At 39.3% G+C, this 22,157-nt stretch overlaps 1 protein-coding gene across 1 annotated transcript in view; it reads left to right on the top strand.

Moving 5' to 3' along the window:
- The window catches only part of TTC17 (tetratricopeptide repeat domain 17), a 58,923-nt gene extending 37,076 nt beyond the window's left edge, over positions 1-21,847 (top strand). Inside the window, exons 17-25 of the mRNA XM_083837236.1 lie at positions 8,614-8,781; positions 9,415-9,665; positions 10,283-10,448; positions 12,892-13,012; positions 13,323-13,482; positions 13,954-14,037; positions 15,829-15,948; positions 17,953-18,096; positions 20,736-21,847. Coding sequence (XP_083693362.1) covers positions 8,614-8,781; positions 9,415-9,665; positions 10,283-10,448; positions 12,892-13,012; positions 13,323-13,482; positions 13,954-14,037; positions 15,829-15,948; positions 17,953-18,096; positions 20,736-20,867 — 1,346 coding nt within the window. The 3' untranslated portion in view covers positions 20,868-21,847. The remainder of the gene's footprint in view (positions 1-8,613; positions 8,782-9,414; positions 9,666-10,282; positions 10,449-12,891; positions 13,013-13,322; positions 13,483-13,953; positions 14,038-15,828; positions 15,949-17,952; positions 18,097-20,735) is intronic.
- The last annotated feature ends 310 nt before the right edge of the window (positions 21,848-22,157 follow it).

Below are 22,157 nucleotides of genomic sequence, written 5' to 3'. Positions count from 1 at the left end.
AGACTAAATATAGTGTGACAATTCCCATTTGTATCTGCCTTGGTAGTGCAAATGATTCTTCATGATACATATCTGGATCTTTCAGTTACTTCAGCATACATATGTAATAGGAGGATCATCAGGGTTTAGAATGGAAGTGAGAAGGTTCTCTTTCTGTCTTAACGTTTCTCTGCAATGCTCCTGGTCCATTTTTGTGGTAGGAATGTAGAGAAAATGACACACTTGCTATTTTCTGTCTTCATCTTCTTTTAGGAGGCTGTTTTTGCCGATGGTGATTTCTTGCATATAGCTGCTAAAATTTCGTACTAATCCTGCATGGTGTGCTCTCCTCAGAGCTGGACCTTTTTAAAAAGGTCCAACAACTGCATATGTTTGACGGGCTTGTATTTGTACAAACAACTTTGTAGTGAATCTGCGCAGACCGAATTAGTGATTTGGTTAAAGCATATTTGGAAGAGAAAGAACGTGTGGCCCCCACGTATGGGCGAACTGACAGTACGTTGTTTGGTCTCATTAACAACTTGCCAAGACCTTGAACGCTGTGCTCACTTCGCTTGAATCTGAGAACTTGTAAAGTGGTGATGTGTAGCCTCAGCCTGTAATGAGTCATGTTGAGATTGTCTCAAAGCAGCATGCAATGCCATGTGCTCAGATTAAAATGAGCACTGCATGCTGAGCCATGGAGTGCCAGGCACTTAACTACCCCTGATCTGTCTACTTTATTGATTTGTTTTTCCTTTTAAGGCTGGTTGCCTGGTTCATGTGAGAATCTGCTGTGCTCTGGCTGTCCTCAAAGCTTGAAATATATCATCCATTCTGGCTACTGGTGACCGAAACTAGGACAATTCAAAGTTTCCCTAGAGGAAGGGATAGATGCTTCTTGAATGCAGCAGTTTTGGAGAGATAGGAAGTTCTTCCAAAAATCCATGCGTTTTTGCAGGGGCTGTTCTATAGCTTTGTACAACGCTGGCAGCAGGAGGAGAGTATTTTCCTCTTGAATCCTAAACTAGGGTGATTGGCAGTATTCTTGCCTGACCTAACCTTCAGCAGGGGTTCCCTACCCGGGCTGTAGAAAAGGCTAATCCAGATTTTGATTGTTTTTCATTGCTCCCTCAAAACTAGAATTGATTTTTGTCTATTTTATCTACAGGAACAACTCTGCTCTTTAATGGTGTTGTGTAAAATGTAGCCCATCAGACAAACAACTAAGCACTTAAAAGCTATCTTAAATGAGTAAGGGGCATACCTACCTGGCTAGTTAACACGTTCTTTTGCTGTTTGTGACAGTGTCTCTTCGCTTTGGTATTCAATTAGGAGGAATATTGCTCAAATCTTTGTCCCAAACAAATCTAACAATTGTTGTGGATCAATTTTGACTGTTAATCTGCTCTGGCTCAGCAGTATAATATACCGAAGAGATACACAGATGAATGTAAAACAAAGGCTATCAAAAATATTTTCTTTAAAAATATACAAAATCAGATCACTGCAGAATACCGTTTAAATTCACCCATATAGCACAAACCTTACAGACAACTGTGGTCAAAAGCTACACAGATAAGGTCATTACTTGGCTTCCTAGCGTCTCTGTGTATGTTGAGAGAAATGGAAAGTTAGCTAGCTCCATTGTGTTAGCTGTTGTAGGGTTTGTTTTTCATGAATGGGCTGCTTTTGTATTTAGCCCCTTTTAAACTTGAGTCCTGCAGAATATTTAATGTTTAGCATAGGAGGAGGTATGGGGCTTATGATGGAGGGAAGATAAAAAAAAAAAAAGCGAAACAAACATGGGACACTGTTGCCTTTACTTTCATAGTGGTACTTAGAGCAAGAATTCCCATGGCTTAATCAGAAACATATTTCTGAAGTGTATTGTGTGAAGTCAAGGAACCAAATACTAGCCATTCAATCTTCACAGCATATATTATACTGCAATCCAGTGTAGGCGGGTATTCAATGTTAAGAAATTACTAAGTAGGTATTTTATCTGATGTTAGGGGAGAAAAAAATCAAGCATGCTGGAGGAGTCATTGAGGACAAGCCTTTGTCTTTGAAATTTACGTGTGCTTGTTTATCTTGCTTTCTTTCTGTCTTTCTCCAGAACAAAAACTTTAAAAAAAAAAAAAAAAAAAAAAACTATCTTTGAGGCACAAACTGAAATTCAGGCTGGAGTGCTGCTTACCTTGCTGCTCTATATGTAGTCCCAGAGTACCCTGAAAGAGACATTTCTAGTCTATCTTATCTGCTGGCAGGATTTGAGAATTTAAATTCAGATGTTTCTATGTTTTGGGCACTCTTCCCAGGCATCACAAAGCAAGTTATTGCTTCTAGACACGTGTCATAATAAAACAACCTCCTATTGTAGTGGGTGGCGACGAAGGAGGACGGTGAAGGCTTCAGATAGTCAACCTCCTTGATTTTCCCCTCCTTGTTTTTAATTATGGAACAGCTGTTTTGGGGGTTGTTTGTTCTGTTGTGGTTTTTTTTTGCTTTGTTTTGTTTTAAGATTTCTATGCTGCTATACAGTATTGCTGAATTCAGAAAGTTTTGCATGCATGTCCCTTATTAACCTGCACTGTGTTCACATTTAGATAGGTTTATCTGCCTCTTTTTTTTTCATGTTTTATTTATCGCTTCCTAATATTTCGTAAGGAGAAATTTTTTTGTCAGTCTGCGTCAGGGACTAGTCTGTTACACAATGCTGAGGCATTTCTGTCTGTTAATATGAACAAGAAATCTGGCTATAAATGGTTGGCATCTGTGTTTTAAAAGGTTTAATCACAACTGCTGTAATGAGACACATAGATAATCTTTAAATCTATAGCTAAGCCAATTTAGAGGCATCTTTTTGGCTACAAATCACATTAAAAACTATTTCCCTACAAGTGAGAACAGTTGTTTTACAATATAATCCTCTTAATTGAAAACCTGTTGTTGGAATAAATAATGAAAGAATGAACTCTTGTATGCTTCGTTTTGTGTGCTTAAGTCTAAATTTTGACCATGCAAATCATACTGTTGTTTGCTATGCACCAAACCAAAGCTTGTTATGTAGTGAACTTGTATGCCTACTTGCTTTCGAGTGTGCCCCTCATCATCTTTGAAGAAGTTGCCATTGGCTGCTCATCTAAGGGAGGAATTTAAGATGAGGTAGGAATGTATGAAAACTTTTAAAATGCTTGATACTACTTTTCATTATTCATGGTCTTTAATTCTTTGGTTAGAAAAATGTCCTGCCGTATGCCCCTGAAAATGTTTGTTCTTGTTTTTTTGTTTGTTTGTGGGTTTTGTTGTTTCGTTTGTTTAGTTTTTGTCTTGTAACCTTTAGTTTTGCAAAGGAGGGTTTATATTAAAGGAAAAATGCTGAAAATGAGCAGTGCTTTCATGTGGGGAGAAAACATACCAAAATCTTAGTCTAAATTTTAGGGCACTACAGTCATCATTCTCTTCCAGTAAAAATACTTGAAGCTTGAGAGGGAACTTAATACACTCTGTCCTTTGTTATTCTAAAAGAATAGCTATGATGGTATGAGAGCAGCAGATGCGATTTTTAGTGATTACCCAGTGCATTCCAACTGTAAAAGATATCGGAGGTACATTTGTATTATTATTACAAAGCCTAGTCATGCTTTGAAACTACTGGTCAAGTTACTGGCTTCAGGGGGAGCAAGACTCACCTCTTGGTGGGCTGGCTTGCTTTTAGAGTCTGCAGCAAGGCTTCTCTGTTCTGCTTCTGCAGATGTAGCCTGTCCTTTTGCTTTGTATCTTTTCTGAGCCCTGGAGTACACAGTGAATATCTCACAAGACTTGTGTATTTCTCCTCAGTTAAATATAGACCTATCAGACGTTCACATGTCAGTAGTGCGTAGCGAGGTAATTGTAATTAAGAACTTCTACTTTTCTTCTGTCTTTAATTCCCTGCTCCAATTGTCACTATTAATCATTTTTACTAAAAAGAAACTGAGAACTCCTTTGTTATGTTTCGTTATTTTTACACTCCTGTGTGTGGTAAGCACAAAATTTACTTTGATACTGCTTCTGGAGTGTAGTTCAGTCCTGCAGTTCGAGCAGCTCTGGCAGGTTCCTGATGACAGTCTTGTTCCGTCAGAAGTGGTTTGCAGTTTCCACTTTCAAAGCTCAATTACGTGATTTTATTTTTTGAAGTGCAAATATGTATTTTTTCTGTAATTAGAAAGAAAGCAAAACAGTACGAAAAGGAAGGCATGAACTTCAGAGCAAAAAAAATCTTAATAAAAGCACAATAAGTTATAATTAAAGTGAGCAGAGCAGCAAGATCTGCTAAAGATAGGTCTCTTTTTTAGTTTCTGCTCATGCTATTGCTTTTAAAAGTAATCTTAAAATAACTGGCATGTTTTTTTCCCCTTAGCAAATGTGTAATTCTAAAGAATGTTAATTTCTTTTGCAACCAAATATCCACTCATATGTGATCAGAATAACACGGTGGTTGTTAATAGCTTACAAGATCTTTACAAAATGATCTGTTCACCTTGAAACGTCAAGGTAATTGGGATGTGTGGTGTGTAATCACCAGAGTTAACATTGCTGTGAAAGTCAAAGCCCATGTTTTAGATGTTGACTGAAGGATGGTCCCTCAAACAGCATTTCCCCATAACACTACCCTGGCTTTCTGGAGGTGATATTGCAGCGAAGTCACCAGTGAAGTGGTGCAGGACGTTAAGACAGTTCCTCACATGATAGTTTGGCACACGTTTTGGTGACTGAGATCCCAGTAGTTTTAGATACATGAAGGCTTCTGGTAGGTGAGTTTATTAATTCCAAATTATTTTTGTAAATTCTGGTGAATTGTATTGCCTGGGACTTGAAGCACTGAACAAGACTTGTCCTGTAAAAGTGATAGGTGACAGTTTCTTCAGTTCAATTTCTCTAATGGGTGTATTTTAGTCTAATTATAAATAGGTAGTATCACCCAAGCAGCAAGCACCCCCAAAATTTTCACATGATCTAATAAGTGCATTAGTTATTATTCATGTTCATAGCTAAAGTGATAATATACCACCCTCTTTAATTGTTTGACTCATGTCTTTTTGCATCTGCATAAGCAGTGACTAGCAAAAGTAAAAAGAAGACTACTTATTGGTGCGCTGCACTGGAAGTGTCTATAGATGAGGCTATTCACCTGCATTCAGGGAATCAAACCTCTCTCCATTGAGCTCAGTGATACGTCATTCCTGCTACTAAAAAAAAAAAAAAACACCTACTAAACTTCATTTGGCGGAATAACAGGTTTGAGTGTGCACCAGAAAACAAGTGTGAATTCAAACTTCTTGCTTTGTTTTTTTGTTTTTGTTTTTTTTAGCTTTACTAGCTGTAGTAGGTACTAAAGCTTTGGTGGAAATTCGAGAGCAGTCCTGAAAACCAAGCAGATGGTTAATATTAGATGGAAAGGCAGATCTAGCAGAGCTTTTCTGGATTTAGAGTGTAAGGCGCACACACACACCCTTCCCCCCTATGACAGGGGGGTTGGAACTAGATGATCTTTAAGGTCCCTTCCAACCCAAAGTGTTCAATGATTCTATGCTGTGGTAGCTGTCCAAGTGCTTTCACATTGGCCCAAAAAATTACAGGCTAAAATGACGTGAGAGGTAGAGACCTTTTAATATATAATAGAGTTTTCTGCTTTTCATCTTTAGAAATGCCAGGCGTCAGTCTAGAGTCTGTATTTGTTTTTTCTAACCAATGGATATGCTGTGTATCTTAGGAACTTTTTTCACTTTTTCCTTCCAGTTTTTACATTAGACAGGCACAAACTATTTGTCTCATTTCCTTCAGTTGAATAAAGGTGCAGAAAGCCACATATGTGTTGTGTCCTGTCTCTAGCATCTTTGTTCCATTGACTGGACCGGAGTAACTAGATCTTGTAATACACAAGGCAGAACAGAGGCTGATCCTCTGTTTTTATCTGAACTTTCTTAGCTCTTTCCAATGAACAGGAAAGAGTTATAGCAGCTGCTCCCAGAAAACAAACAAGCAGGAAAGTGATCCTTCTTTAGCAAGTTTTCAGGATGGAGTAAGCTGAATTGATCAGCTACTGTGAAGTAGTTGTAGACTTTAAATTTTGTACCTGTAATCACTATGTCAGGACTTTACAGCCAAAATTCGTGTGCGCATTTGGATAACCAGAATATATGTGAATAAATCCTATTTAGCTGAGCATTTCTAGGGTTGCAGTTGCTGCTGTCCTTCACACAGCTAGTGTGCACTAAGTGTTGAAATGACGCAAGCAATGCTTTGCCGCCAGGGAATGTTTCTGGAGTGTAGGGCTGCGTTGTTCCCTTGGTCTGACACTCGTACCTGGTGTTCTTCCCAGTTGTTCTCCAGGCACGCAGCTGATACAAGCTGTAAAATTCTGATTTGCAATGTTTTGGTACCACCAGATTCATGGTAAGTTCATCAAAGATCTTAAACTTCCATTGTCTTTTCTACCAGCTTTTTCTTTTTTGTTCTCCTGTGACATCAGGCAACTGGAAGCAGTAATTTGGAAAAATTAGGCCACTCAGGTTTCTATATATAGCAGCTCTCAGATCCCAAGAAAGCCAGCACTCCCATCATCTGTTTTTAGCTGTCAGTGTTTGTAAATTAATAATAACAAGGTTAGTCTTAAGTAGAATTTTAAGCGTCTGCATCTTTTTTTCCTCCTGCTTGCTATTTCCAGCTTTTTTCTCATTTTGGTGTTTTTATCTCAATTAAAAATAGTTGACTGTATTCGAGCCCCTTTGCTGCCCCCCGCACACACACACACGTACACACACCTCAGTGATGAGCTGACCTTCAGCAAAGGGAATGGTGGTCATCGCATTGCTGGGAAGCACCTGACTTGCATCAAAATCAGGCTGGTTTTGATGTCAGGCAGAAGGACTAGCTTCATCTTCAGGGTTCTGTGCACACCATTCATCATGAATTAATCATGAGGATCTCCATATATTGAAGAGAGATTTTTTTTTTAATGAAACCAATTAATTTTTTATTGACAGCATGGGGGGGAGGTAAGGAGAGGATTAAAGAAAGAGACAGTGACTAATAGAATAAGTAGGAAAGGCAGTATAATTGTATGGCAGATGTTAGAACAGTTTCTGAAGTTAACAGCTTCTGTTTTGAACGTTTACTCATCTAATAGCCTTGTTTGACTTTTTATATATAGCAGAAAAGGTAAGGCAAGAAATAGTTTTCACGGAGGATTTATGAGTACAGTTGTATATATTTGGTTTTGGTAATAACCCTATGAATATACCGGTCTGTTTCTCCTCCCGAGGTGTCACCCGAGTGTTGGCAGCTGCAAAAGTACAGAACATGCAGTAAAAAGCTGCGGCTCGGTTCCGCTGGGAGGCGGTGGAACAGGTGACATCTACCTGAGAGTTACAGCCATCCTCTCTTCCTCCCGGCCTGATGAAGAGCGAGGCCTAAAAACATTCTTCGAGAACATGGGATCACTGGGTGGAGGAAAAAGGAGTCACTGATCTGCTTCATTCATATTCTTCGTAGTTCACACTGCCAGCTGGAAAAATAATGCTTTCCATATGAATTGAGCAATACAGTTAGAGTTCGTGAGGATAGACCGGGGAACACACTTGATAATCTTTCATTTAGTTTAATCTCTCTTTGATTCACTATGTGCTTCTTAATTCACTTGTGTATGGAAGCTATTTTCACTCACAGGTGATGGAGAGGAGGAAGGAGGGATTTTAGAGCAGCAACAGCTCAGTGCTCAGAATATCTGTTCTCCTCCTTGGTGACAGGCTGAGGCTGCAGACACGGCCCCTGCTCTGTGTGTCCGCTCTGTAGTTGTGCCACAAAGTGAGGGGCACCTCCCTGCCCCTCGCCCCACGGGGGGAATGCACGTTTCTGTGCCTGTGGAGCCCCGGGGGAGTCACGGGGGGAACAGCTCTTTAAAAACCCCACCTGGAAGGCTGACAAGTAATTACTGTTGGAAATTCTGAGGTCTGGAGTTAAAATGGCTTTGAGATCAAAAATCTTGTTAAAAAGTTGCAGGTGACTTAGGTGCTGAGTTAAATGTTCAGCTGATTTTTGGTACAGATTAGTACCAATGGCTTTTGTCTGCCTGCTTATGAGCTACTCTTACCTAGTTACTGTTGGCTGCTGGCCCAGGAGATCAGAGCCAGGCAATCCCACATCAATCTGCATTGGCCCTTTTTCTCTTGAACGTAAGCACTGTGAGCATTATAGTGTCTAGCGAGGTTCACACGGCAGGCAACCCCTGTGTATGGTCCATGGTCCAGTGTCACTGAAAATATGCTTTGGGAACACTCACTGGAATTGCTACCAACACACAATGATTTCCTAGGTACTGTGCCACCTCCTGTCAAAAGATACCTGAGTTTTCTTTCATTGGTAATTCACGGTATATATCTAAATACATTATCAGTAACTGTTTCAGGTGATCTGCCTTGTGAAGAGGCAGAACAGGTTTTCTGGTTTTGTTTTTTCTCAGCAATGTCTTTGCTACCTTGTGGAATTGTACTGTTAATCTGTATGTAGAAAACCAGAAGACTAGTTTCTGCACCTTGTGTCTAAGAGGAGCAGTTTTATGTGGTATATCAATAAATTCCTCTCTTTCAGGTCACTGTCATGAGAAAAATCTAGATGGCAGTCATGACAAGGAGAAATACTTCGAGCACCATGAGTCAGTCACAGCAGTGGCAGAAGGACACTCTGAGGGAGGTACAGATGATCCAGAAGTCCTTACTCAGGGTTCAGCAAGGGAACCCTCCATCTTGAGACTGGAAAGTAAGTCAGCATAACAAAATTGGTACTGACAGGTGAATCAGTTTCTAGATTTTTCAAAGAGCTGCCTTCCAAGAAAGCTACGTTTTTTCTCAAGTGAAAAATAACCCTTAAAACTTCATTCTGTTCACTGTTCTTATCCAAGCCTGGCATGAAAATGCATGAGATAAAAGGTTAAGATGCTTTCCGTGGTAAAGGATATAGTTTCCTGCAAGACTCTACAAAGACATGTAAGTTGTACCTTAGTAAATTCTGTATCAGCTGTGCCAGACAGTAGTGAGGGAATGCAGTCTCTGTGGTTAAGGTACAGAGAGCATTATTCGGTGTTTAATGCATATATGTCAAAAATCATCTCCTGTCTGCCCCCTTGAATGGGCAGAACTTTGGTCTGGAAAGGAAACTGATGGAAGTGCTCTAGAGGTGTTAATTTCTGAAGCAACGGTTGGTGCTTTTTTGCATCGGGCAAGTCTGCATTCTCCAGTCCCATTCTCTATTTGCGGCATGCAGTGAGTATTCAGTTGATGCAAGTGGAAGAGATAGGTCACAGAAAAAAAAAAAAAAAACAAAACTTTTTTGTACAATTCATGGATGCAGTAAGTAAAGAATTTTTGACATTTCTGTGGTTTTCCATTTTAGACACAGTTACTCCAGAAAGCAACGATTCAGAAGGAATGGAGGGTTTAGATGATGATCACATGTCTGAAGAGATGCTGGCTTTGGTGGATGAGTTTGAAAACTCATGGCCTCAGGAAGCTTTTGAAGGGGCACTGGAAGTAAAAGGTCGTCGGATGGACTTGCAGGGAATCCGTGTCCTAAAAAAGGGAGCTCAGGATGGACTGGCTAGCTCCTGTTTTGGGGACTGTGGTGACGATGACGAAGCTGAATGGGTAAGTTTGGATCGGTTTGTAAAAGTCTTGCACCAACTTACTGTTGTGGAGAGAAAGACTAGGACAGTTTGTGGGTTTTAACACTGGTTTAGATGGAATCTTCATGATCTTCATCTGTGGGTCTGAGAGAGCTGGTTTGTGTGAAATAAACAAGTAGTTTCAATCTCTCTTAAAGGAAAGGCTTCCACATCACTAAAACTGATGTCATTGGTGTTAATTATCAACAGCAAGAGCTTAGGTGTTGAATGATGTTGGGTGCCTTCAAACTTCTTACTTATAGTTGCAAAGGCGACAGGTTTTTAAGCAAAAGTTCTGGTTAGCATGAAGACGACACAATACCTGTTGTCATCATGTTACAAACAAATGAAAAATGCGTTTCACTTCTCCAGCAGTTAAATTGGTTTCTGCTATGTTAGAGGTAGTAGTTGTGTACTGTGCTTGTGTGGTGTGATGCGGTGAGAATAATGAGCAGGCTTAGAGAATGGGGTGAGATGGGAAGGGAAAGAAATCTGTAACATCTTCAAAATCAAATCTTTGGGCTAAAACAGGTAGTGTGTTGTAGCTGATAATGTTCATGCTTCTTAATGTTAACCTTGACAATGTTGTCTTTTTGGTAGATCACTTTTCAGGTCAAACGTTTAAAGAAACCAAAAGCTGATAGTTTGGATCTCCAGGAGCCAGTTGGGAGAAACGGAGAAGAAGGGACTAACGGAGAAAATGAAAACTTCTACCAAACTGCCCTGGAGATCAGTGGACCAAAGATACCTTCTCCTGGACCAATAGGTAACCTGCTGCAACTAGAGAAAGCTGTCCTTTGCAGCTTTCGGAATACTGTGGTTTATTTCTTTGCAGCTTTTATATTACACTGGTTTATTATCATAAATATGCATCACAAATACTACATAGCGAAATACACCTTCTAGATGGGAATGTGGATTTTTAAGAAATCTCTTCCATCAGCACCTTCTTCATGAAGCACAGCATAACTTTATTGGCTGAAAGAAAAATGTTAATTGCCAGAACTTCTGGGGATGAAGTGATAAAAGTAGAGAACGAAAGATGTGGATAATGTCAGTAGAAGTAGTAAGGGGGTGGTGGTGGAAGTAATGACTTTTTCCTCTAAAACTGAACGGGCAGAGAAGTTACTTTATTTACCAGATGAGAGAGACCTTCAGGGACAGATACAGGGTGATATCTTTAATTGATTAAATATAACAAAATATAAATATAACAAAAGCAAATCAAAAGGCAGAGAACTTGGTCTAGTAGAAATAATATGAAGTTTTACATCTGCTGTGATTCATCTGGTGATATTAGAAGAGAAAATTTAGATGCTGTCTTCCAGAAGACTGGAGCTACAGAAGAGCACAGTTTTGCACCAACGTAGGTGAGGAGGTTTGCAGAGAGAGGTGGAATTTTTGCAACTTAAGTAACCAGTACCAGAGAGGAGAGCTATTAAGGTAATGCATGCTAGTTCCATTGGTCTGTTGAGGTGGGTAGAAGTCATCAGCACATGGTTACTTAGAATAAAATTTGGAACTTCTGGAACCTGGTGATGCCAACTAGGAGAGCCAAAATAATGGTTCCCCCATACTTCTCATTTTACCTTGATTTCAAAGGACGTAAAATCTTAATGCTGTAGGGTTGATGTGTAAGCGAAAATGTGTTCTCTGCTACATTTTAGTCATTGACAGTTTGTTGGCTAGAATGTGAGTTCACGTTTTGAAGGCTTTTACATTAAATCTTTAACACGCTCCTTTTTAAGCAGCTGACAAAGGTAAGTTGTTGAATTAAATATTTAAATAGGGAAGATTACATGAAAACAAACTATCATTTGTGAACACACACCTTCCCTCTCCTCAGTGTATTTTTTCTCCCCGAGCTACTTTTATGCATATATTATATAGCATCCCTCAGTTGTAAAGTCATTAACTTCCTAGCACCCCTGAGAGGCAAGGTCTGCTGACATCCTCTTCGTGAGAACTAAATCACTGAAAGTTTAAGTAACACATCGGAGGTTGCCTGGGGAGTTCCTAGGAGAGCAGGGAAAGGAAGCTATCTGTCCTGTATCTGACTAGTGCTTTGATTACTTATCTGTCCCTGCGTAGCATTTCCATACCTCTCACTGTCTTTTGCCATTCATGCACATAGTTAAGTTGTAATCGGATAGTGCAAGGTGCTGATGACAAGAAATGATCTGTTCCTTCTGAGGTTTCCCAGTGTTTCACAAAGTTAAAGTTAGTTTTCCTTTAGTCAGAATATTTTACAAAAGATATGGCATTGCAGGCTTTGTCATTGTTTTGCAAAATTATGGTGAAACAGAAACACTTTCTTTGAAGTAAATAGGGTTTGCATCCAAATGGTCAAAAATTTAGGTAACCACAAATAGGTGCTGAAATACTGCTTGTGTACCTGGTGAGACAGCTGCACGTTGTTGAACTTGGCCTCCCACTCTGAAAATTTATGGCTACGATGAATCTTACCTTCAAAACAGTTCAGATGTTTCTGATGCAAGAGAAAAATGTTTCCTAGCATTTAACACGTAGGATCCAGGTTTGTAGGATCTGGTACCATATCCACCACGCGTGAGGAGAAGATTTCAGTAGGGTTTGAATCAAATCTGAAAATCAGATTCCTAGCATAAAGTAAATTATTTAACCATTACCTGCCTTGGTTAACTCTTGCAAAACAGGAGAGTTGGAGTGTAATTGCTTAGTAGTTTTCAGAAATGTTGCTGTCTTGAGTGTAAGAATGCAATAAAAGCTAGTGTCTGTCCTAATATTCAGTGATAAGAAATGGCAGTATATTTCACCTGGAATTGTCAGAAGATGGAGTTTTCAACTTCTGTTAGTTCTTACTGTAGGTGTAGAACATAAATGATGACTCACTTATGAACTTCCTTTAAGGACATTTAGGTAGAGACATTGTGTAAACAAGAACAGTGATTGTTCTTAATCTGTAGCTATTGAAAAATTATAATAAAACATTTTTTTGAGACTTCACCTACAAATGTGTCTTCCATAGCATCCAATTCTGTGGAATTAAGTGTATTTAGTTTGGGGATTGTTCTTAAACAAATCTGGCTGCAGGACTGTGACTTTTATAATGTAGGGAATGTATCTGCTGCTATGAAGTATTTTGTAAATCATTGTACTAAAGCAGAATGTCTTTTTGCTTCAAGAGAATTTCTCTTAATTTTTGTTTGGTTTTTTTTACCCCTTTTTAGGAAAAAAGCGTGACTATCGTAGCCTTGGCTGGCCAAGTCCTGATGAATGCCTGAAACTCCGTAGGGTAGAGCTTACCACTGTGGCCAGCACGTGGCTTGCTGTTTCTGCTAAAAACATTGAGTAAGTATCTGATATGTGGACTGCAAGTCACTCACACAAAGGAAGACAGTTGTATGGCCTCAAGTATATATTAACTGAAAGTTCTTTAAGAGCTATCAGAATTTCAAAGAAGTTTGAAAACATTATGTGCTATTTCATTAATACACTTGTAAAGAAAAGTGCAACTGCAGACTGAAGATCCAGTGTCTCTTGCTTCTTCAGCTACTCAAAGGAGATTCTGCCAGATTCTAGGCAGTTTACACTCACTGGGGAACTTTGTGATGACTCTTCCCTTTCTTCTCCTGACTGATTCAGTTTATTACCTTTGTAGCATTACAGAACACATCGATTTTGCAACGCAGCTGCAAGAACCAGCCATGGAGCCCCTTTGCAACCCTAACCTACCAGCCAGTATGCATACTTTGGACCACCTGCAAGGTGTCTCTAGTCGGGCAAGCTTGCATTACACTGGAGAAAGTCAACTTAAAGAGGTATGCCACAGGTGAAGGTTCTCACACAAAAATGGCCATACCATGGCAGATTCAAGGTACATTTAGTTCAGTGCCCTGTCTCTGAAAGTATCTTCAGTGAGTGAACGCCTGGATAAAACTGTAAGAACAATGCAACTAATATTTTACCAGACTGTTTTCCTAGCCTTCTGTGATTTGGGCTGAGGGAAATCCTAAAACACCATTAGTGCCTCTGTATTGATGAATTAATAGTAGAAAAAATCAATTAAGCATGCAATAAACTTCTAGCATTCCTGGTATTCAGTGGCATGGAGTTAAAACACTATGTGATGATACAGGTAGTACTAACTCAAGATAAACAGTGACATTTGGGATGGAACAAGTTAGAGCATTTGTAAAAGGCTGGGTAAAAAAGCAGCAAACAAGCAGACAAGTGAAGGGCATCTCTTACCAGGTTCCATCCTCTCAGGATGTGTTTTTCCTCTTTCACAGGTGTTACAGAATCTTGGCAAAGACCAGTACTCACCACAGTCATTAGAACAAGTTGGTACTCGAATAGCCAAAGCTTTGGAAAAGGTACGTGTAAATGAGAAAAAGAATAATGTCTGGGTGCAGTTTATGCAGTCTCAAACCGTATGACTGACATTCCAGTCAAGGAATGCAGTAGTATTCGGACCAGAGATTTGTGTCTATTCAGCTTCTGTAAGGCCCTCACAGGTACTTTCTTGAGCTATATCCTCTGCTTACAGATGGGAGTCCCGCTGCCAGGTCTCTTGCCTACGTTTCTACTAAAACATAAGCATATCGTATTTCCCAGTGTATTACCAGCCCTGCTTTGAGCCGTATTGCTAGCTGCTGATATTTATTAAACTATTTTAACATTTCTTAATCCTCCTCTTTCTGTTGATGCAACATTGGCTTGGAGCTTATAGAAAGTCAGAGTTAAGCCATGGCTCAACTCTTCCAGTTGCACTTCTGGCAGGCAGGCAGCTGACAGGCAGGGACTTCCTCTCTTTCTTACTGATTTCCTTTTACCTTATGCAGTGTTGAACTGAAGTGTCAGATGCCTTCAGGCAGAGGTATAGCACCATGTGTGAGGCTGCAGTTCCTGTTCTTGCTGGAGAGATGATTAGGAACATATTTTTCTCAGGATATACAAGGTGGATAGGGATGTAGGGATTGTTGTTGTGTATTTACAGTGCAAGGAGGATGTTCCAAACTATCATACAAAAGAGAGTTCAACCGAAACAGCTTGGTGCCCCTAGTCTATTCTGGAAGGCCATCAAAAGAACTTAATATGCTTTGAAACTAAAGCCAGTATACCTTTGTTGTTCCCAGAAAGTGAAGATGTTACCCTTAAGCTTGCATTATAAATCTTAGTTCCTTTTGATTTCAGATATACCAACTTTTCTTTTACAAGCTACACTTCCCCCTGCAGACAGCAAGCTTTATCCAAATTAGCTGAAAATTTAGTACTAACAGACCAGGAACTAAATTCTCACTAAGGCTAGCTGTGCTGCAAATAAAATGCAGTTTTACTGTGTACCAGTCTCATTCATTATTCACAAGAGCTAATCAAACAAATCAAGATGGCTACTTATCTAATTGCATATGTGAACATAAACATTCATTTAAAGTGTCTGAGTCCACAGAATTCAAGCGCATGGTATTTTCCCTTCTGACACGTGACATGGGAGTCAGCCAACTAGAGGCAACAACTCAGTCTGCTAGACTTTACAGGCGTCTGCCCTGGGCTGCATCCCAGAGCACCCTTTCTCTTTCCAGTGACTACCGAGAGCCTAAGGAGTCCAGTCAGCTAACACAGCTAAGAGTGTTGATCTATAGAGGGTAATGCATGTACACATCTGAATGCTCAGCACCTGGCAGCTGGTTAGAAGCTGTTGTGACTGCTGAAACTGCTGTTGCTGTATAAAGCTATTAAGATGCTATTCCCTTAAGAAAATTATGTTGCATTTGGAATTTGTGTTTCATATGGCAGTCTCATTGATCTGGCTGCTGCATATGTGTTAGATAAACTCATTCTGACGCTTTGGAATAGAAACATGGAATCACAGAATATCCTGAGTTGGAAGGGACCCACAAGGATCATTGAGTCCAACTCCTGGTACCACGCAGGTCTACCCAAAAATTCAGACCATGTGACTAAGTGCGCAGTCCAAACGCTTCCTAAACTCCCAACAGGCTTGGTGCCTTAACTACATTCCTGGGGAGCCTGTTCCAGTGAACAGTTGTTAAGTGTAACACCCTCCACCCTCAATATATCAAGTAAATTCAAACAGTGAAAGACAAGGAGTCTGTTCACTACAGGTGTTTGCATGACTGGGTTTTGTGTTCTTCTTTTGCCAGAATCAGACTTCATGGGTCCTCTCTAGCATGGCTGCTCTTTACTGGAGGGTGAAAGGCCAAGGAAAGAAGGCAATTGACTGCTTACGGCAAGCGCTGCACTATGCACCCCATCACATGAAGGTGTGTACGCATCACATCTGCCTGCTACATGGATGAAATCATGTTTTGCTTGTGTAACAGCCATATGGAGTTTTCACAAACTATTAAGGCCAGAATTGTGCATATCAAGTGTCTGTAATGTGTTGGACATCAGCTAGTTGTGGTGAAACCTCAAGACCCTCACCATGTGTTGAGTGTGGGCAACTGCAAAAGAGGAATTTCCTGCAATTCAGCGGGTTTGACGCCTCCCTGGGCAATACAGGCTTGAACTCCCCTCTGTTATGTAGGACTGAATCGTTGTCAGCCTCTGCCTGTACAAGTCTTCTAACCTAAAATGTGGGAAGTATGTCTTGTCATTGTGCTTTTAAAGGGGGGAAGTGGTAAGTTCTAGAGGAATAATATAAATGCCTAAAGCGTGTTTTGTCTGACTAGTGCCTGACTTTGTGCAGCAGTTTTGTGGTTTAGTCCAAAAAGGCAGTATTTGGGACAGTCTCCTGTTCAGTGTTACAGTTGACTGAAGTGCTTCGTATACCCTTGGCCCTGCCCCATGAGATGCTGAGCAGGGATGTCTGTTCTTAGACGCCAGGCTCCCCCTTGCAAACTGGTAAATGCAGTCAGGCCCCTAACTCAACGTTGAAGACTTCACTCTGGGACCTGAACAACAAACTGTGCAACACTGCAAAGTGCAAACCACTTTTTGAACCTTGGTCTTAAATCCTTCTCTGAAAATCAGAAGACAGTGTTTTACGGTCTGTATTATTAGGAGGTTTAGCCATTAACAGCAGAAATACCTCAGCTAAGAAATGTTAATCTATTCCGACTCCACATCCTGAGTGTCTTTTGTCTCCTGTAATTCTGTCTTTTTGCTGTTGTCTTCTTAGAACAAGGTTGGAGCCAAGGTCTAACACAACATGCTCGTTTATTTTATTTACTTACCTTTCTTTTATGGTGTAGGTACGGCTGACTGTTTTCTAGTGGTGTGATACAGTGTTGCTTGGGATGGGCTCACACCAAATTTGTGCTTTGTTTTTGTCCTTTTGAAGTTGCCCCCATGCCTCCAGAGAAAACTGGGGGTCTTGTTCGTAAAGATTGAGCTGCAACTTGAACTCAGTGAGAATTAACACTGAATGAATTGCTATTTACTATTTTGTTTAATCTTCCTCCTTGGCTTTATGTGCTCTCTCTACTTTATCTCACCTTTTCTCATCTAAATAAAAAGTAATTAATTTTCCTGTGGGCTTCTTTTGTGATTCTCACTTCCATAGTATCTGTATAGTATCAGAACTGTGGCAGGGATCAAATACATCCAAAATTTTGTATTCTTCCGTTGAGGGCATCTAAGACTTGCTTCTGAGTAGTATTTTGTCCTTTGTAGATGTGAAGCTCCCAGAGAGTTTGTTATGGCTGTCAGGGCTCCACAATTTTTTCAGTCAGACACGGTCACAGTCTGGAAATTCAGAAAATAAAAACATCAGTGACTACCTGAGAAAACTTTACTTATAGCTGTCACTCAGCATCTTACAGGAATTCTCTACCAGAAGCAGGATAGAAAACTGTGTGTCAGCTGCACTAATGGTTAGACCCTTTTTTTCACGTCCCTTCTTTCCCTTTTTATTCCTATTCCTTCCCCTTTTATGCAACAGCTGAAGGAGGGGGGTTAGACTAACAGCTTCTCTCGTCTCTTAGACTGCATCTCATCTTTTGGGTGAAAACTAATGCAGCAGCATCTAAAAACTAAATGTATGTGCTAGGACATTTAATGTCAGTTAGTTTTCGAATCACTTGTCTACGCAACAGTCATGTTTGTCACTTTTGCAAGCAGATGTGTTTATTAGAGGGGTTTTTGTTTGTTTGTTTGTTCATAACTCTTGTTGAAATGCCCTTTTTATAGTAAAATAAGTCTAATTCATCACCTTCAAAAAGTGATCAGGTAGTGGAGTGGCCAGGTGGTGGAGCCTTCTGTCTTCCTGATCCTGAAACTATTTCAGTGGAAGGAACCTCACTGTTTATCGCTTTCTCTTCCAGGATGTACCACTAATAAGCCTAGCAAACATCTTCCACAATGCCAGACTTTGGAATGATGCCATCATCGTAGCTACCATGGCAGTGGAAATAGCACCGCACTTTGTGGTTAATCATTTCACGCTGGCAAATGTCTACGTAGCAATGGTGAGTGTGCTGCCCCTGTCTATGTCTTGTCTTCGGTAAAGTATATATACAAATCCTATTTCCACAAGTTGGAATTCTGATGGAGCAACATTCAAAAATAAGGGAGGGATCAGTAGGAGAATATATTTTTTTTAATGTACTTTTAAGACCATCAAAGCTCTCTATTACTCATTTAATTCTTGAAGGCCAGTGTTCTTACAAGCTGGCTTCAGGATGCTGTCTGCAAAGCTTTGTTAAGACAATAGCAAACAGTTGATAATTTTGGTTGTCTTCCCATCTAAACACAGGATATCTTTGTAATACTGGAAAATTAATGATAAGCTGAGTTTTTATCCTGAAGAGCTTAGTTTAACATAATTAGTAAAACACAGATTGCTGCTGCAGTGAACAAACACAAGGGGTGTTTAACTTCAGTATCTAAACTATCAACACCCAGAATAGTTTACAGATTTAATTCAAATTTCTTCATACTGCCTATATATTCTAATCTACAAGTCAGCTTTCAGTATTTCCTGTGAATGCAAAATGTTCATTCTTTTTACGTATCAAAGGCTGGATTGGTTCTTGCACGTTTTATTCTCATCTTTAACAGGGCCGGTATATTTGAAAGGTAAGAGAGACACCATTAAACTGAAACATAGCTAATACCTACATCTGTTTCAGAAGTATGTTCAATTACGTGTGTTCCTGTGTATCCCTGCCAGTTTTTAGCACTTGTCATAGAGCAGGACAGGACCTGTTGAGCAGGTAGTCATGTATTGTGGCTATCAGAGTTCAAAAGAGCAGAATGCACAGTGCTGTCAAACATACAGTGCAAACAAAGTGAAGAAAGGAACAACTTTGTTCTATTAAGGTGTTACTTCTGACAGTAGAAAGAAATGAAGTAGAAGTTTGATGCTTGAGTTTTGAATGTCTTTTTCAAGTTAGAACAGGGCCTAAGAATAACTTTATTCGCCTGGATATGAGAGATTTCTCAATGAAGCCGCATATTCATAATATAAAATGACTAACAACAGGACAAACTTATCTTCTGGATCAGCTTACACTGATATAAAGAAAAGTTAGCTGGCTAAATATGAAGAAAATAAACTATATTTGAGAGCTGACCCTGGCAACCAGGTTGTAAAAGATAGCATGTTAATTAATAGTATAGCATTATAGAGGCCAATATTCCTTTATGTGCAAGACTTTTCAGCAAAGTGCCTTAAAAAGCAGAAACTGTTGGCCATTATAAGGACTGAGAACTTTGGATGGATGCTATAGAAACTAATGCTGTGGGAAATAAATCTAAAGGAACTTCAAATTAATATCAGATCACAGCAAGGAAATGATTACATCTAAAAACAGAAAAATCTGATTTCTTGTTTTCATTTGTTTGTCAGTGCTCCCATAAACTAATATGGGATATTCAATGTAATTCCTGTTGAAACTGTATTAAAATACACTTTTTTAAAATCACAACTTTACAACTCATTGATCTAGGTAGCCACTATAAAGTGGCTAGAGATGAATGTTACCTGGACTGTACAAATAGTTACTGAGAAACAGAACTCGACTGAAGTTGAGGTAATGCTTAGAGTGAGATCCTGGGAGTTGTAAGTATGAACCAGCAATCTTCCCAAACTTCTGTCTTCTTTAACTTAGAAAGAAAATAAATTCAAAGTCTAGAGGCAGTGTGCAGCGTGCTGTCTGCTTTCACACGGCAGTGTTAATTTAGCTCTTTACCAGTAGTTCATCAATAGTCTTGCCCTAGGAAATACTGAATATGCTGTTTAAGAGAAAAGCCACCCAAGTCCAGCATCTGTTTTAAAGCTCTTTTAGTAGTTCCCTTTAGTAGATTTGGAAAATAAATAAATTCTCGTTCACAGTCCCAAAAATATGTCATAGGAGTATCTCAGTTCCTTTAAGGAGAAAAGAGGAGGAAAAAATGTAGAAATGGACTGAAAAACCCACAATGTCTGTTTTTTTTCCTCTTGTGTTTTTCTTCATTATAGGAAGTTGGCATGTTTTCCTGGTTAATAAATAAAAAAAAGTGGGGTGGTGTAGATAATTAGATTTCAGTACTATAAAAATAAATGTTACTACACCATGAATGCTTCTTACTATCATTCTGGAGTCCCAGGTTATCAATTGAAATTGTCTAGCTACTGTATGATTTTAAATTATTAGATTGTTTTGTTAATTTCCTTAATTTGAGTACTCTTTTAGTACTAATTTCAAGTTTGTTCTTAAAAAAAGTTACCTTTTTCAGCAAAGTTGATATTTTTGCAGTGTACACGAGTGTGTAAAGCTTTGATCTATGTAAATTCTGGATGAAATCTGCTTTTTAAAAGTTATCTCCCAGTAAGAATGCATATATCTACTATTAAAAGGAAAAAGGTAAGAGAATTGGTCAGTAATGCTTAACAGTGATTTGACTCTCTTCCATGGGTTATGCAAAATTGGGTCATATAAGCCCAAGAAAATATCAGAGTTATTTGGAGGAAAAAAAAATAAAAACCACTAAACCACCAGGATGGTTCGGTTACTTCTGTGTATACCATGCTACTTAACTACTTAGAACCGGGAGGAAATAGAAAATGGTAGTGTCCGCTGTTTTTAGAATCTGACTTAATGCGATCTTTGTTCTTCCTTTATAGGAAGAGTTTGAAAAGGCGATGAAATGGTATGAGTCAACATTAAAACTTCAGCCGGAGTTTGCCCCAGCAAAGAATCGAATCCGCACCATTCAGTGTCATTTACTTATGAAAAAAGAGCGACGGTCTCCGTAGAGATCAGCATGTTTCTCTTTTTTTTTAAAGTCATTATTCACTATTCTGCTTTTAAGTGTGCTAAGATAAATTGATGAATCAACATTTTTAACAAGACTTTTAAAAAGAGATGGGATTTGGATCAAGGGTTCTTTTATTTTTTATCAGATAAAGGAACATCTTCGGAAAATGTTTCACAGACCATAATTTTAAAACATCCTTGTAAATATTAAACCAAGGAACTTCCATAAGTCCATGACCACCTATGCCAGGACCCAGGCATCATTAGTTTTTCCTTAATGCTCAGATTGGCATCAGCATCCAAAATAACTTGCTTCATGTCTTATAATCTACATCAATAGAAATGCAAAGCAAACACCCATACCAAATAGTAAGAAGAGATAATCAGCAGTTCATCCATGTGAAACTCATGCTTTGTCCAGTCCTGTTTACTCCATCCCACATTGCCTGCTTTTTTGGAAGGAGGGGGACAGAATTTCAAATGGTTTGTTTGTTCGTTTTTGTTTTTTCTTTTTAAAGGGGGGGGGGGTGTTAGGAACATCTAGCATTTTTGGAATTATTTCTGTTGGGGGATGAGGAGGAAATGAGGAGGGGAAAACAGCAGGACACTAAAGTTAAAGTGGTTTTTAAACTTACTTGCAGAAAAAAAAAAACAGTAAAAATCCCAATAAGATGTTTTCTATTTGTCTGTATATTCATAGCCCTCTGCCTCCCTGAATGGTTGTTTTTACTGGTTCTTTGCTCATTGTATTTCTAGTCATTTCAGAGTAAGGTGCAAGTTTATGCTCACTCTGAGCCATACTTTCAGCTGCTGAGAAGGAGCAGGGAGGCAGTGTCAAGGTATCATCAGCAAATGAGTCAGGTGAAAGATTTCCAAATCAGTTCTCTTTTTGTTTGGTGGAGGACATGATTCTCCAGACATCATTGTTGAATCAACAAGGGCACATATTTGAAATAAAATAAATTGTTTATGAACAAAACACAGCGTCTCCTCTAATCTGTGTGTCATGTGCCATTTGAAGGAGATTAGGCTTGGGGAACTACAGCCTTTCTTTGGTAGCAAACAGAGCTGGGAGTCAGGAGGGCCTTTAACACCCTTGATTTAGATAATGATTTTCTACATATCCATGGAAAATTCTCAGTACCTCTGTGCCTGGCTCCTTTTTAATGTTTCTTCGTTCAGTGACGCAAATTAAGAGCAAGTATGGCAGTGGTGGAAATTATGGCATCAACATATTTTTTTTTATCTACTTTATTACTTCATAAAAGGATCCTGAATATTTTTATATA

Source organism: Anser anser (assembly GCF_964211835.1).
Source record: "Anser anser genome assembly, chromosome: 5".
Taxonomy (NCBI): Eukaryota; Metazoa; Chordata; class Aves; order Anseriformes; family Anatidae; genus Anser; species Anser anser.
Note: the sequence above shows the minus strand (reverse complement) of the source record. Positions and strands in the feature narration are given on the sequence as shown.